General features: G+C 35.5%; 1 protein-coding gene across 1 annotated transcript in view; it reads right to left on the bottom strand.

Moving 5' to 3' along the window:
• The window catches only part of EDA2R (ectodysplasin A2 receptor), a 38,748-nt gene extending 26,339 nt beyond the window's left edge, over positions 1 to 12,409 (bottom strand). The window contains 5 exon segments of the mRNA XM_036892715.2: positions 407 to 492; positions 1,022 to 1,070; positions 1,073 to 1,199; positions 3,010 to 3,207; positions 12,338 to 12,409. Of these exon segments, the coding sequence (XP_036748610.2) occupies positions 407 to 492; positions 1,022 to 1,070; positions 1,073 to 1,199; positions 3,010 to 3,207; positions 12,338 to 12,409 (532 nt within the window).
• Between the last annotated feature and the right edge of the window lie 4,586 nt (positions 12,410 to 16,995).

The following is a 16,995-nucleotide window of genomic DNA, read 5'->3' as shown; positions in this document are numbered from 1 at the left end:
AGACTAAGTTGTAGTACTTCATTCAGTCTTTTATTAGTCCTAAGCACTAAGGATTCCTACAAACCTCATATCACCATCATCATCATCCACAGGTGCACAAATATTAGCATTTATAAATTGCTCTCTAACCCTATAATTCCTTTAGAGCTAGACAGGTATCCCATGAGGTATGAAGAACAATGATTATCATGACTAATATATGTTTTTCAGAGGAGGGAAATGAAGTTCAATCATTTTCAAGGATTTGCAGAGGGGTACACAGATAGTACATTGTGGAACCAGGATCCAAATCTGATTCCCTTGACTATCTACTCTACCGGAAGGAGTAAGTGAAATCTTTTCTACTACATCTTGTTGCCACCCAAAGGACTGGAGAGGAAAGGGAAAAATAGAACTAGATACACACACTGAATCTCAGAGGTGGCAGTCCACTTTGTGCATGGGATGCACTCTTGGTCCTGCAGGCCTCCAATACGTTGTTTTTTGTAGAATCTGTGGTCAGAGCAATAATGGATAGTAAGGTAATCAAGCAAGGAATGTACCTGGACTGGTCCTTCCTGATACCATAGTCTTGCCATCCTGGAAGTCAGTACCCACCCATACCCCTCATGAGTTATCTGCTTCTAGTCTGATTCTGACTCAGAGTCCAAGACACTCCACCTCTTCCCCCATTCACCACACCATATAGCCACAAAGAGGAACTACTGTCATAAGAGAAGGGAGCACTGCTTTGATGCCAACTGCTTCCTGATTTTTAGGTCTACAGTGAGATTTACCTTGAATCTTGGGCCTGGACTAAGCATGTCAGCATGATGTAAAAGCAATTAAGTACTCATCTGTGGCTGACTGTGCTCTAGGTACTTTTTAGAGGGATCTTGGGAAGACAATGCTTCTCATGGGAGTTTAAAGTAATCATGATATGGACAGAATACTTCACCTAGGCTCTGAGAAGTAAGGATGAGGGAGACCTCCAAGGGCTAGAGAAGGCCCAGCAGACCTTGGTCTCATACAGTGGGCTTACCTAGGCAGACAGTATCCACAGACAGCGTTAGAGGTGGCTGTACAGTTACCTTCTGGACACGATTTACGACAGCACAGGTGATGCAAGTCTGACATCCATGGTGGCCCCAGCTGCTTTTATATCTGCAGGGAGGGCAGGCTGTGCAGTATGCATCTCCACCGTCTCCATAACCACAGTCCTGCAGAGAGATAGGAGCTACTAACACTGTTCTACAGGAATTTGGAGAGAAGATCAGCTATGAGACAAGTGGAAACTGTACAGAGTAGTATTTTACAAGCTGCAAGTTGTAACCCATTACCAAGTTCATGAAATCAACTTACTAGGTTACAACTAGCACTGAAAATTGAAACAGGACAAAAGAAAATAACTATTTCAAGTATCGTGCATAACATGCACTAAAACTGGTATTTATATGAGTTAGTATAGTCTAGGTTATGCTATGGCAAAAAGCAAATTCCAAATTTCAGTGTCTCAAAACAACAAAAAGTTTCCACTCACATCATTTGTCTAGCAGAGGTTTCCCAGGGTTCTGCTTTACATTATTCTTACTGAGTTACCCAGGGTGACAAAGGCTTTATCTTTGTGCTTCATGATTGGAACATCACTGAAAAGAAAATATTGTGAACTGTGTACTGGCTTTTAAAGTTTTCCCAGAAAATTTTGATTTTTAACTCTTACTATTTAAGAAATACATTTCATAAAATTAATCTGCCATACTTAGTGATTTTTATCATGGAGAACCAAAGATGCCTGGGACAATAAATTATGCACGAAGATATAATACATGGCCTAAGCCTGGGAGCAAAAGCTGGGTGAGATTCTTTAGGAAATTAGGATATTCAAAACCTCTCATATATATGGAGGGATTTAGAAAGGCACATGCATGCCCAGGGCAAAACACATGCTTAGAAAAGACTGGCAAACCCCAAAGCTTTCACATTGTGCTGTTCCAAAGGCTAAGTGCAAGTTTGACTAAGTGTTGAAGGAATGCTTTAGTACAGAGCGAATATGCAGACTGGAAGAGGTACATGCTTTTGTTTTTGTTTTTGTGGTAGTCATTTGTTCTCTTAAATCCTGGTATTCATAGAAATCTGTCAAAATATTAGCAGAACATGATCTAAATGAATACAGACTTCAGCGACAACATATGGCAAGGGATACCATCTTTGCAAAAATAATTTGGAAAAAAACACCTAATAAATGGACTACTATAGCCTTCAACAAATAACGTTTAAAACACCCACCTAAATGTGGGGAAGGGGTAGAATATGATTTTAAGAGTTACGTTATAACACAAAATGACCAGTTTTCAACAACAAAAAAATTACAAGGCATACAAAGAAAGGAATGTATAACCCATTTAAAGGAACACATAAAACTGACAGAGACTACTTCTGAGGAAGTCCAGACACTGGAATTACTAGACAAAGATTAAAGAGCACAGATGTACCTCAGCGATATTGTGGTTTTAGTTCTAGACCACCATAAACAAAGCAGATACAGCAATAAAGTGAGTCAAATGATATATTCTTGTTTCCCATTGCATATAAAAGTTATGTTTACATTATACTGGAATCTATTAGGTATTCAATAGCATTATGTATAGAAAAAACACTACATATATACTTTAATTAAAATATGTTATTGCTAAAAATGCTAATCATCATCTGAGTTTCCAGTGAATTGTTATCTTTTTGCTGATGGAGGGTCTTGCCTTTCTGTTGATGGCTGCTGACTGATCAAGGTGGTGGTTACTGAAGGTTGTGGTGGCTGTGACAATTTCTTAAAATGAAACAGCAATGATGTTTGCTGCAGTGAATAACTCTTCTTTTCACAATTTCTCTGTATCATGTGGTACTGTTTGATAGCATTTTACCCACAGTAGGACTTCTTAAAAAATTCAAGGCAATCCTCTCAAAACCTTCCCTGCCTTATCAACTAAATTTATGTAATATTCTGTATTTTCTTCTGTCATTTCAACTATTCACAGTAACTCCAGTGGAAATAGATTCTATCTTAATAAACCACATTCTTTGCTCATCCATAGGAAGCAACTTCTCATCCATTAAAGTTTGATTATGAGATTTCAGTAATTCAGTGACATCTTCAGATTCTACTTCTAATTCTAGTTCTTTTGCTGTTTCTACCACATCTGCAGTTGCTTTCTTCACCAAAGTCTTTAACCCCTGAAAGTCATCCATGAGATTTTTATTCACTTTTTCCAAATTCGTATTAACTTTAATATTTTGACTTCTTTCATGTATCACAACTCTTCTTAATGGAATCAAGAATGGTGAATCCTTTCCATAAGGTTTCAATTTACAAAACAATTTCAACTTACTTTGTCCAAATCCATGATAAAAATCACTAAGTATGGCAGATTAATTTTATGAAATGTATTTCTTAAATAGTAAGAGTTAAAAATCAAAATTATTCTTTGATCAATGGGCTGAAGAATGGATGCTATGTTAGAAGGCATGAAAACAACATACATCCTGTTGGACGTCTCCATCAGTGCTCTTGGGTGACCAGGTACATTGTCAGTGAGCAGTCATATTTTGAAAGGAATCTTCTTTTTTTTCTGAGAAAAAGTTTAAAAACTATTCACTAAAACTTGGTGTAAATTCATGTGGTGTTACCTAGGCTTTGTTGTAAATAAACATTTGCTGCTTTATCTTGTGTTTCAATTGAGATGGCTTCTCTCCTTAAACTCTGTAGATCAGCCTTTGCTGGCTTCAAACTTTCCTTCTGCATCTTCCTTACCTCTATCAGCCTTCACAGATTGAAGAGAGTTGGGTCCTTGCTCTAGATTAGGCTTTTGCCTAGGGAATATTGTGGCTGTTTTCATCTTCTATCCAGGCCACTAAAACTTTCTCCCTTCCTATAATAAGGCTGTTTTGTTTTCTTACCATTTGTATGTTCACTAGAGTAGCACTTTTAATTTACTTCAAGAACTTTTCCTTTGCATTTACAATTTGGTTAACAATTTGGCTGAAAAGGCCTAGACTTCAGCCTATCTCAGCTTGCAGCATGCCTTCTTCACTAAATAATTTCTAGCTTCTAATTCAAAGTGAGACAGTTGGCTCTTCTTTTCACTTGAATACTTAGTGGACATTGTAGGGTTAATAGTTGGCCTAATTTCAATATCTTTGTATTTCAAGGAATAGGGGTCAGAGGAGAGGGAGAGAGACTTGGACATGGCTAGTCAGCAGAGTAGTCAGAACACACAAATCTATCAATTAATTTTGCATCTTAATATGGGAAAAGTTTGCAGAACCACCAAACAATTACAATACTAACATTAAAGTTCACTTATCACAGATAACCGTAACAAATACAACAATGAAAATGCTTTAAATATTGTGAGAATTAACAAAATGTGACACATAGACATGAAGTGAGCAAATGTTATTAGAAAATGGTGACAACAGACCTGCTTGACACAGGGATGTAACAAACTTTCAACTTGTAAAACAGCCCAATATTTGAGGTATGTTTGTACTATCTTAAATATGTTTAAAGAAAAAATATACGGACAAAGAATTAAAGGAAATAAAAGTGTAAGCATATGAACAGTGGAAATATCAAATAAAAATGTAGAAAAAAATGAAAGAGAAATATTGGAGTTAAAAAATAAAATAATTGAGATTAAAATTTCACTAGTAGAATTCAACAGCAGATCTGAGCAGGTAGAAGAACGATGAGCACACCTGAAAGTAAGACAGGTGAACCTATCAAGTCTGAGAGGTAGAAATAAAAAAGAATGAAGAATGTAAAGAAAACCTAAGAGACCTTCAAGTGGACTAACATACACATTATGGGAATCTCAAAAGGAAAATAGAGACATAAAGGAACAGAAAGAATATTTGAAGTTATAATGCCTGAAAATTTCCTAAAGTTGACAAATAAACATTTCACAATAATCAATGAACTTCCAAGTAGGATAAATTCAGAGATACATATTGTGTCGTAACCAAATGTGGATAGCCAAAGACAAACAGGAAATCTTGAAGCAGCAAGAGAGAAACATCTTGTCAAGTACAATAGATCTTCAAAAAAATTAAGTCGGTTTTTCTTCAGAAGATGTGGAGGCTGGAAGAATTCTATATCCAGCAAAAATATCCTCTAAAGACAAGGGAGAAATCAAAACATTCCTAGATAAACAAAAGCTGAGGTTTTGATACCACTGGGCCTATACTACAAGAAATGCTACAGGGACTTCTTCAGGCTAAAAAGAAAGGACACTGGATAATAACTGAAAGCCATACAAGGAAACAAATATCTCCGGTAAAGATAAATACATGGACATATGTAGAATGCAGCATTTTTGCAAGTTTTGTTTGTATCTAAACCTTTTATTTCCTATGTGATTTAAAAGTAAAATAAATAATAACAATTAAAAATCCATGCCATTGGGCACGCAATGATTAAGATAACAAAAATGACAACGATAACAGAAATAGAGGTGAGACAAAGCTGTATAGGAGAATAATGTTTGTATGGTATTGAAGTTAAATTGATATCAATTCAAACTACGCTGTTAAAATTTAGAATGTGCATGGGAATCTGCATGATAATCACATATAAAATATCTAAAAATACAGACAAAATAAATTATAAGGGCATTAAAACCTCTCACTGAAAGAAATCAACAGAAAAACAAGCAATGATGTAGAAAATGAGGGACAAAAACTGTTATAAGACATTCATAAAACAACAACAACATGACAAAAGTACTCTCTTATCTGTATACATCCTATGTCAATGGATTAAACTTTACAAATATAGATATTGGTACACTGGATTAAAAAAAACATGATCCACCTATCTATGAGATTCACTTTAGATCTAAAGACACAAATAGATTGTAAGTGAAAGGATATAAAACATATTCCATACAAACAGTACCAAAAAAAGACCTGAGGTGTGTATATTGATGTCAGAGAAAATAGACTTTAAATGAAAAATTCTACAAGAGTCAAGACATTTTATGTTGATAAATGGTCCATACATCAAGAATATGTAACAATTATGAAAATATATGCACCAAACAAGAGAGCCCCAAAATCTACAAAGCAAACATTGACAGAATTTAAATGCTTCATAGCAGTTCTAAAAAAATAGTTAGAGGCTTCAAAGCCCCACTTTCAATAAGAGATTGAATATCTAGAGAGAAGAACAATAATGATAAATGGGGCTTTAACAATGCTATAAACCAAGTAGACTTAATTGACATAGAGCACTACACTGAACAAATGAATAATACACAGTCTTTACAATTACACATGAAACATTCTGCAGGATTGACCATAGGTTATAAAACAAGTATCAATTGGTTTAAAAATGTTGAAATCTTACAAAGTGCCTCTTCTGACCATAGAGAATGAAGTTATAAGTCAGTAACAGAAGGAAAAGTGCAGAATACACAAGTACGTGGAAATTAAATACTACTAACTTAAACAATCAGTGGGTCACAGAAAATATCACAAAGGAAACCAAAAATTACTCAAGAGATCAATGAAAATAAAAACACAACATACCAAAATTTATGAGCTAGAGCAAAGTCAATAGTGCTCAGATGGAAATCTATTACCAGTAAATGCCTATATTAAAAAGGAAAAAAGAGATCTCAAGTCAACAATCTAACTTTACAACTTGAGTAACTAGGAAAGAAGAACAAACTAAACTCAAGACTAGCAGGAAGAAGGGAATAATAAAGATTAAAGTTGAGATTAATAAAACAGAGAGGAGAAAAACAGTAGAATCAATGAAACTAAAATTCAATTATCTGAATATATCAACAAAATTGGCAGTCCTTTAGCTATATTGATAAAGAAAATTAGAGAATATGCAAATTATTAAGTCAGAAATGGAAGTAGAGAGAATATTACCAACATTACAGAAATAAAAAGAAATCATAAAAGAATATTGTGAATAAAAATTTATCCAACAAATTAGATAATCTAGATGAAATGGATATATTCCTAGAAATCCACAAATGAAGCTGACTGAAGAAGAAAAAGATAATATTAGAAGATCTACAACAAGTACACAGAAATCAAATCAGTAATTGAAACCTGTCAATGAAAAGTCCAAGATCAGATTGTGAGTTTTACCAAATACTTAAATTGACACTAATCTTTCTCAAAATCCTCCAGACAATTAAAGAAGAGGGAACACTTCCTAACTCATTTTATGAGGACAGCAATAACCTGATAAAATATAAGATTAAAAACACATCACAGGAAAAGGAAATTATACACCACATGAATATTCATGCAAAAATCCTCAAAAATACACTAGTATAGTGAATGCTATGGTATATTAAAATGATTATACACCAAGTGGAATTTACCACAGGAATAGAAGTGTGATTTAACATAAGAAAATCAATGTTTATACAGCTTATTAATATGAGAATGAAGGAAAAATAAAATAAATGATAATCTTAATTGCCACAGAGACATTTGACAAAATCCAACACTGTTTCATGATAAAAGTTATCAGAAAACTAGGAATAAAGGGGAATATCCTCAACATGATAAAAGACACACATGAAAAACCCTCAGCTAACATCATACTCCATGGTAAATAATACCTTTTCTCCTATGATCAAGAACAAGAAATGGATGGCCACTTTTACCACTGAAATTGAACCTTGTACTGGAAGTCCTAGCCAGAGCTATTAGTCAAAGAAGGAAGAGAAATAACATGCATCCAAATTGGAAATGAAGATGTGAATTTATTTTTGGAAATGACAAGATTCTACACAGAGAAAATCCTAACTATACATCCAAAATCTGCTAGAGCTAGTAAATTGTTATGGGCTGAAATGTGTCTCACACTAAAATTCATATGTTTGAGGCCCTAACTCTGGTACCTCAGAAGGTGGCTGTATTTTGGAAATAAGGGCCTTGAAATAAATAATTTAAAATGGTATAGTTAGGGTGGGTGCTAATCCAGTGTGACTGGTGTCCTTATTAAAAGAAGAGATGAAAATATAAAGAGAGACAATAGGCACACACATGCATAGAGAAACAACCATGTGAATACAAGCAGAATCTGCCACCCAAGGAGAGAGGTCTCAGAAGAAACCAAACCTGCCTACACTTTGATCTCAGAATTCTAACCTCAAGGACTATAAGAAAATATATTTCTGTTACCTAAGTGACCCAATCCATAGTATTTGTTATAGCAACTCTATCACAGTAATACATAAAAGAATACAAAGGAAACATAAAGTTTCAAGGCCAATACACAAGAATCAGTTGTGTTTCTATATATCAGCAAGAAAAAATCCACAAAGGAAATTAAAAACCAACTACATTTCATAGCGTCTAAAATGAATAAAATACCTGGAGAAAATATTAACCAATGAGGTGAGAGGCTTGCATACTGAAAACTACAAAACATCTCTGAAAGAAATTACATATGACCTAAATAAATTGAAAGACATCCTGTGTTCATGTATTGGAAGACTTAATATTGCTAAAATGTCAATGCTACTGAAAGTGGTATATACATTCCACACACTCATTTACAGGGAATTGCAAATGGCCCCAAATAGCCAAAAAATCTGGAAAGTGAATAAGAAAAATTGAGGACTCACACTTCCCTAATTAAAAACTTACTACAAAGCTACATTTATCAAATAAGTCTGGTACCAGTATATTGGATATACAGACCAATGGAATAGAATTCAGACTCCAGGAATAAACCCACAAACACCTATAACCAATTAATTTTGGCAAGGGATGCAAGTTCATCAAGTGACAAAAGAACAGTCTCTTTCACAAATGGGGCTGGGATAATGAGATTTCTACATATAAAAGTATGAAGCCAAAATGAATAAATATCCTAAATATAAGACTTAAAACCATAAAACTCAGAAGAAATCAGTAGTAAATCTTCATTAAATTGGATTTTGTAATGGATTTTGAAAGATGACACCAAAAACACAAACAACAATAGAAAATAGATATATTGGATTTTATTGAAAATAAAAACTTTTGTATATCAAAGGACAGTATTGGAATGAAAATGAAATCTACAGAATGGGATTAAATACTTCCAAATCATGTATCTTATAAGGGTTTGGTATCCAAAATATATAAAGATCTCCTAAAACTCAAGAACAAAGATAACCCAATTAAGAAATGGACAAAGAGTTGAATAGACATTTCTCCAAAGAAGATACACAAATGGCCAGCAGGCATATGAAAAGATGCTCAACATAATTAGTCATTAGGAAAATGCTAATCAAAACCACAATGAATACCAATTTAAACCCACCAGGATGGCTTATTAGATGGCTTTTTTAAAGAACAAGAAAAACAGAAAATAATAAGTGTTGATGATAATGTGGAGGACTTAGAATCCTTGTACATTGTAGCTGGGAATCTAAAATTGTACAGCTGTCAAGAAAAATAGTTTTATAATTCCTCAAAAAGCAAAACATAGAAATACCATATAATTCAGGAGTTCTACTTCTAGTTATATACCCAAAAAACTGAAAGCAGGTATTCAAATAGATGCTTGTATGCCAATGTCCATTACAACATTATTCACAATAGCCAGAAGGTGGAAACAATCTGAATGTTCATCAATAGGTGGATACAAAAAAAATGTAGTATATACATCCAATGGAATATTACTCAACCATAAAATGGAAATAATTTCTGATACTTGCTACAACATGAATGAACATTGAAAACATTGTGCTAAGTGCAATACATCAGACACAAATGTAAAGTATTGTTATCATTCCACTTATGTGAGATATCTAGACTAAGCAAATTTATATATACAGAAAGTAGAATAGAGATTACCAGGAGCTGGGGGAAGAGGTGACTGTGGGAGTTATTTATTTATGGGTACAGACTTTCTGTTTGGGGTGAGGAAAAAGTCTTAGAACTATGTAGTGGTGATGGTTGTAAAAGAGTGTAAATGTAATTAATGCCATTGAATTTAAAATGGTTTTAAAAAACCCAAAATTTTGCATTTCATATTTACCACATTTAAAAAAATTAATAACTCAATGTACCAAAACCCACTGAATTCTACATATTAAATGAGTGAATTATATATGTGAACTATAGTTTAAAAACCTTAATAAAATTACAGAGCCTCCCCCATAAGTCTGGGTCCCTGAATGACAAAGAATACTTCCATTTGCCATTACCAATTGGAGTTTACTAGAGTCAGAAATAAACCTTTAATCTTTTATATCACTAAAATATTACAATTTATTTGTAACTTTAGAATTTAAATAACTGAAGCAATATCAGATAAGCCATACCTTCCAAAGGGTTGGAAAAACAGAGCATCAACCAAGCATTAAATACTCCTGCCATTCTGTCCATTTGCTTGCCCATTTCAGCCTTACTCAATCAATGACTGACAGCTCCACTTGCAGTTACCCATCCACCAAAACCAAACTCTGCTGGATACCAGGGACCTGACAGAAACCATGGATGTGGGAGATCTGACATGAGTACTGACCATTATTTTCACAATCTGTGTTTCCAAGAAAGGCAAGGGGCTTCCTAGAGCTGCCGCTACCTTATATGAAACACTGAAATGGTGATGAATGCCATATCTGTTTACAGAGTGGACTGAAGAAAAAAGTAATAGAAAATACAGTATAGTGATAAAAAGCCCCATTTCTAGGGTCAAGGTGACTTAGCTTTAACTGCCATCCCTACCACTGATCAGCTATGGGACCTCAGGCAAGTAACTGGGATTGAATTTTCTTGTCAATATAATTGGAGATGATCCTACCTAAATTATAGGTTTGTTAAGATTAAATGAGATGACCAAATGAACAAAGGGAGAATCTCAAATCAATGGGGAAAAGCTGTTCTTTTAATGGGATGTCTTGGATAACTGGATAGCCATGTGAAAAAACAATAAAATTTTATCTCTTTTGCATACTATACACCAGAATAAATTACAAATGGATCAAAAATTTATATACATAAAATATGAAAACCTACAAGTACTGAAAGGAAATATAGGTGAATTCCTCTTTAACTTTGAAGTAGAGAAATCTTTCTTAACTATAGCTTAAAGACCAGAAGCAATAAGGGAAAGATAGATGAATTTACTTACATAAAAATAAAAAAAAGAGTTGTGCAGGGTAAAAGATTCATAAGCAAAATCAAAAGATAAATGACTGGGAAAATATATACATCTTGTATTACAAACAAAATATTAATATTCCTAATATATAGAACTGCTAAAATTAAGAAAATAAAAACCCTATAGAAAACTAAACATATACCTTACAGGAAAAGAAATAAAAATGCTTCTTATCAGCTGAAAGATACTTGACTTCACTCATAATGAGGGAAATAAAATATAACACTATATTGAAGGAGCATTTTTCACTCATTAGATTGACAAAAATTCAGAAATTTCGCAACAAGCTCTGCTGGAAAGGCTGTAGGTAAACAGACATATTGGTGGTGGTGATGAAAAATGTCACAGACACTATGAAGTGGAACTTGGCAATATCTAAAACAATTGCTTAAGCATTTATTCTTTAACCCAACAACTGTACACTTAGAAATCTATCCCACAGATACAGTTACAAAAATACAAACAGGTACATGCATAAGATACCCATTGCAACACTATCTTTAATAGCAAAATGTTTATCAAGAGGAGGCTGGTTGAATAAACTGTGGAAGATATACAATGGAGTATTTTGCACATATAAAAAAGAATGAGGGATGCTGGGAGAAGATGGCAGTGTGAGTAGGGAAGTGGAAATCTCCTCCCAAAACCATCCATATTTTTGAAAATGCAACAAATACAACTATCCCTACAAGAGAGACCAGAAGATACAGTACAACAGCCAGGCAACATCTACACCAGCGAGAACCCAGCACCTCATGAAGGGAGTAAGATACAAGTACAAGCCACGGCCTGGTGGGATCCGAGCACACCCACGACTCCAGCTCCCTGGTGGGAGGAGAGGAGTCAGAGCATGGAGGGAGTGGGAGGCCAGGACTGCTAAATACCCAGCCTTAGTCATCTGCACTGGGAGCACAGACACACAGTACGTGGTGTGCTGGATATTAGTGAAATGGAACAGTAAAATCTGTGAGTGGGTCCCCACAGCCAGGGCACCTGGGACAAAAGAAAAGTGAGTGCCTTTTTAAAGTCCTAAAGGGACAGGAGCCTCACAGCTGGATGGAAGCATCATGGCACACTCAGCTCAGTAGCTGGGAATCTTGGGGAACTCCAGGCACCCTAACCCTATGGAAGGCAGCACAGCTCTGAGGGCCGTCATGGTGGTAAAGAGCTTCGCACCTTTTCCCCATCTGGAGCAGCACAGCCATAGCAGAGCAGCAGCCTGAGTCCAGCCACACTGACAGCAGCCATGTGGAGCCTACACCGCAGCCACCCAGGCCAGACTTAGAGACCCTGCTAGGGCTCAGCTACCAAGCACAAGCCTCTAGGGGTCGCCATTCTTGCAGGACAGGAAGACAACAAGCAAGCAGGAAGGGACTTTGTTCTCCAAGCTGACACACTCGCCAACTGCCCATGAATAACTCTATCGCCATGAAAAGGCAGAAGAATTTGATACAGACAAGAATAACCCAGACATTGCCTTAGAGGGAACCTGGGAGATAGATTGAACCAATCTTCCTGGAAAATAATTCAAAATAAAGGTCATAACCATCCTGATGGAGCTTCAGAGAAAAATGCAAGAGTTAAAGGATAAAGGTGGGAGGAAGAATATAGAAATAAAACAATCTCTGGAAGGAATTAAAAGCAGAATGGATGAGATGCAAGAGGCCGTTAATGCATTAGAAATAAGAGAACAGGAATACAGAGAAGCTGACACAGAGAGAGATAAAAGGATCTCCAGGAATGAAAGAATATTAAGAGAACTGTGTGACCAATCCAAATGGAAAAATATCTGCATTATAGGAGTACGAGAAGAAGAAGAGAGAGAAAAACGGATAGAAAGTGTCTTTGAAGAAATAATTGCTGAAAACTTCCCCAAACTGGGGGAGGAAATAGGAGCTCAGACAACAGAAACACACAGAACTCCCAACAGAATGGATCCAAGGAGGACAATACCAAGACACATAATAATGAAAATGACAAAGATCAAGCACAAGGACAGAGTATTAAAGGCAGCCAGAGAGAGAAAAAAGGACACCTACAAAGGAGAAACCATCAGGCTATCATCAGACTTTTCAAAAGAAACCTCAAAGGCCAGAAGAGAATGGCATGATATATTTAATGCAATGAAACAGAAGGGCCTTGAACCAAGACTACTATATCCAGCACGATTATTATTTAAATATGAAGGAGAGATTAAATAATTCCCAGAGAAGCAAAAGTTGAGGGAATTTGTCTCGCACAAAACACCTCTACAGGGTATTGTAGAGGGACTACTCTAGATGGGAGCACTCCTATGGCTAAATAGATGGCATCAGAGAAAACAAAATCATGGCAAAGAAAGCAGACCAACCAAATACTATCTAAAGGAAAAATGTATAATCAACTACAGACAAAAGCAGTCAAAGGAAACACAAATGAGCACAAAATAAAACACCTAACATATAAAGAATGGAGGTGGAGGAATAAGAAGGGAGAGAAATAAAGAATCATCAGACTGTGTTTACAATAGCTCAATAAGCCAGCTAAGTTAGATGGTAAGACAGTAAAGAATCTAACCTTGAACCTCTGGTAATCAGGAATCTAAAGCCTGCAATGGCAATAAGTACATATCTTTCAATAATCACCCAAAATGTAAATGGACTGAATGCATTAATCAAAAGGCACAGAGTAATAGAATGGATAAAAAAGCAAGACACATCTATATGCTGCTTCAAAGAGACTCACCTCAAACCCGAAGACATGCACAGACTAAAAGTCAAGAGATGGAAAAATATATTTCATGCAAATAACAGAGAGAAAAATGCAGGTGTGGCAGTACTAGTATCAGACAAAATAGACTTCAAAACAAGGAAAGTAACAAGGTATAAAGTAGGACACTACATAATGATAAAGGGCTCAGTTCAACAAGAGGATATAACCATTATAAATATGTATGCACCCAGCACAGGAACACATACATATGTGAAACAAACACTAACAGAATTAAAGGAGGAAATACAATGCAATGCATTAATTTTAGGAGACTTCAACACACTGCTCACTCCAAAGGACAGATCCACCAGACAAAAAATAAGTAAGGACAGAGAGGCACTGAAAAACACCCTTGAACACATGGACGTAATACACATCTATAGAACTCTACACCCAAAAGCAGCAGGATACACATTCTTCCCAAATGCACGTAGAACATTCTCCAGAATAGACCACTTACTATGCCACAGAAAGAGCCTCAGTAAATTAGAATAGATTGAAATTCTACCAACCAAATTCTGAGATCACAAACTAGAAACCAATTATACAAAGAAAGCAAAAAGACTCACAAACATATGGAGGCTTAACAACATGCTCCTAAATAATCAATGTATCAATCACCAAATTAAAATTGAGAAAAAGCAATATATGAAAACAAATGACAACAACAACACAAAGCCCCAACTTCTGTGGGATGCAGTGAAAGCAGTTCTAAGAGGAAAGTATACAGCAATCCAGGCATATTTAAAGAAGGAAGAACAATCCCAAATGAATAGTCTGAAGTCACAACTATCGAAAATGGAAAAAGAACAAATGAGGCTTAAAGTCAGCAGAAGGAGGGACCTAATAAAGATCAGAGAAGAAATAATTAAAATTGAGAAGAATAAAACAATAGAAAAAATCAATGAGACCAAGAAATTGTTCTTTGAGAAAATAAACAAAATAGATAAGCCTCTAGCCAGAATTATTAAGAGAAAAAGAGAATCAGCACACATCAACAGAATCAGAAACAAGAAAGGAAAAATCATGACAGACCCCACAGTAATACAAAGATTTATTAGAGAATACTATGAAAACCTGTATGCTAAAAAGCTGGAAAACATAGAGGAAATGAACAAATTCCTAGAAAAATACAACTTTTCAAGACAGACCAAGGAAGAAACAGAAAATCTAAACAGATCAATTACCAGCAATGAAATTGAAGCGGTCATCACAAAATTACCCAAGAACAAAACCCCCTGGCCAGATGGATTTTACTGCAGAATTTTATCGGACATACAGAGTAGACGTAGTACCCATTCTCCTTAAGGATTTCCAAAAAATAAAAGAGGAGGTAGTACTCCAAAACTCATTCTATGAAGCCAGCATCTCCCTAACACCAAAACCAGACAAAGACACCACCAAAAATGAAAGCTACAGAACAAAAACACTGATGAAAATAGATGCAAAAATACTCAACAAAATATTAGCAAACTGAATTTAAAAATACAACAAGAGGATCATACACCATGACCAAGTGGGACTCATCTCAGGGATGAAAGGATGGTGCAACATTTGAAAATCCATCAACATCATCCACCACATAAACAAAAAGGACAAAAATCACATAATCATCTCCAAAGACGTTGAAAAAGCATTTGACAGAATTCAACATTCATTCATGATAAAATCTCTCAACAAAATGGGTATAGAGGGCAAGTACCTCAACATAATAAAGGCCATATATGATAAACCCACAGCCAACATCATCCTGAACAGCGGAAAGCTGAAAGCTTTTCCTTAAGATCGGGAACAAGACAGGGATGCCCACTCTCCCCCCTGTTATTCAACATAGTACTGGAGGTCCTAGCCACAGCAATTAGAAAAAACAAGGAAATACAAGGCATTCAGATAAGTAAAGAAGAAGGCAAACTGTCACTATTTGCAGATGACATGATACTGTACTTAAAAAACCCTAAAGACTCTACTCCAAAACTACTAAAATTAATATCAGAATTCAGCAAAGTTGCAGGTTACAAAATTAATACACAGAAATCTTTGGCTTTCCTATACACTAAGAATGAACTAATAGGAACTGAAATTAGGAAAACAATTCCATTCACAATTGCATCAAAAGGAATAAAATACCTAGGAATGAACCTAACCAAGGAAGTGAAAGACCTATACCCTGAAAACTACAAGACACTCTTAAGAGAAGTTAAAGAGAACACTAACAAAAGGAAACTCATCCCATGCTCTTAGATAAAAAGAGTTAATATCGCCAAAATGGCCATCCTGCCCAAATCAATCCACAGATTCAATGCAATCCCTATCAGATTACCAACAGCATTCTTCAACAAACTGGAAAAAATATTTCTAAAATTCATATGGAACCACCAAAGACCCCGAATAGCCAAATCAATCCTGATAAGGAAGAATAAAGTGGGGGGGGGGGATCTCGCTGTCCAACTTCAAGCTCTACTACAAAGCCACAGTAATCAAGACAATTTATTATTGGCACAAGAACAGACCCACAGACCAGTGGAACAGAACAGAGACTCCAGACATTAACCCAAACATATATGGTCAATTAATATACCATAAAGGAGCCATGGACATACAATGGAGAAATGACAGCCTCTTCAACACTTGGTGTTGGCAAAACTGGGCAGCTACATGTAAGAGTATGAAACTGGATCATTGTCTAACCCCATACACAAAAGTAAATTTGTAATGGATCAAAGGCCTGAATGTAAGTCATGAAACCATAAAAGTCTTAGAAAAAAACACAGGCAAGAATCTCTTGGACATAAACCTGAGTGACTTCTTCATGAACATATCTCCTTGGGCAAGGGAAACAAAAGCAAATATGAACAAGTGGGACTAAAGCAAGACGAAAAGCTTCTCTACAGCAAAGGACACCATCAATAGAACAAAAAATTATCCTACATTATGGGAGAGTATATTCATAAATGACAGATTTGTTACAGGTTTGACATCCAAAATATATAAAGAGCTCACGCACCTCAACAAACAAAAAGCAAATAATCTAATTAAAAAATGGTTAGAGGAGCTGAACAGACAGTTCTCCAAAGAAGAAATTC

Source organism: Manis pentadactyla, chromosome X (assembly GCF_030020395.1).
Source record: "Manis pentadactyla isolate mManPen7 chromosome X, mManPen7.hap1, whole genome shotgun sequence".
Classification (NCBI taxonomy): domain Eukaryota; kingdom Metazoa; phylum Chordata; class Mammalia; order Pholidota; family Manidae; genus Manis; species Manis pentadactyla.
This window is presented reverse-complemented; position numbering and strand designations above follow the sequence as displayed.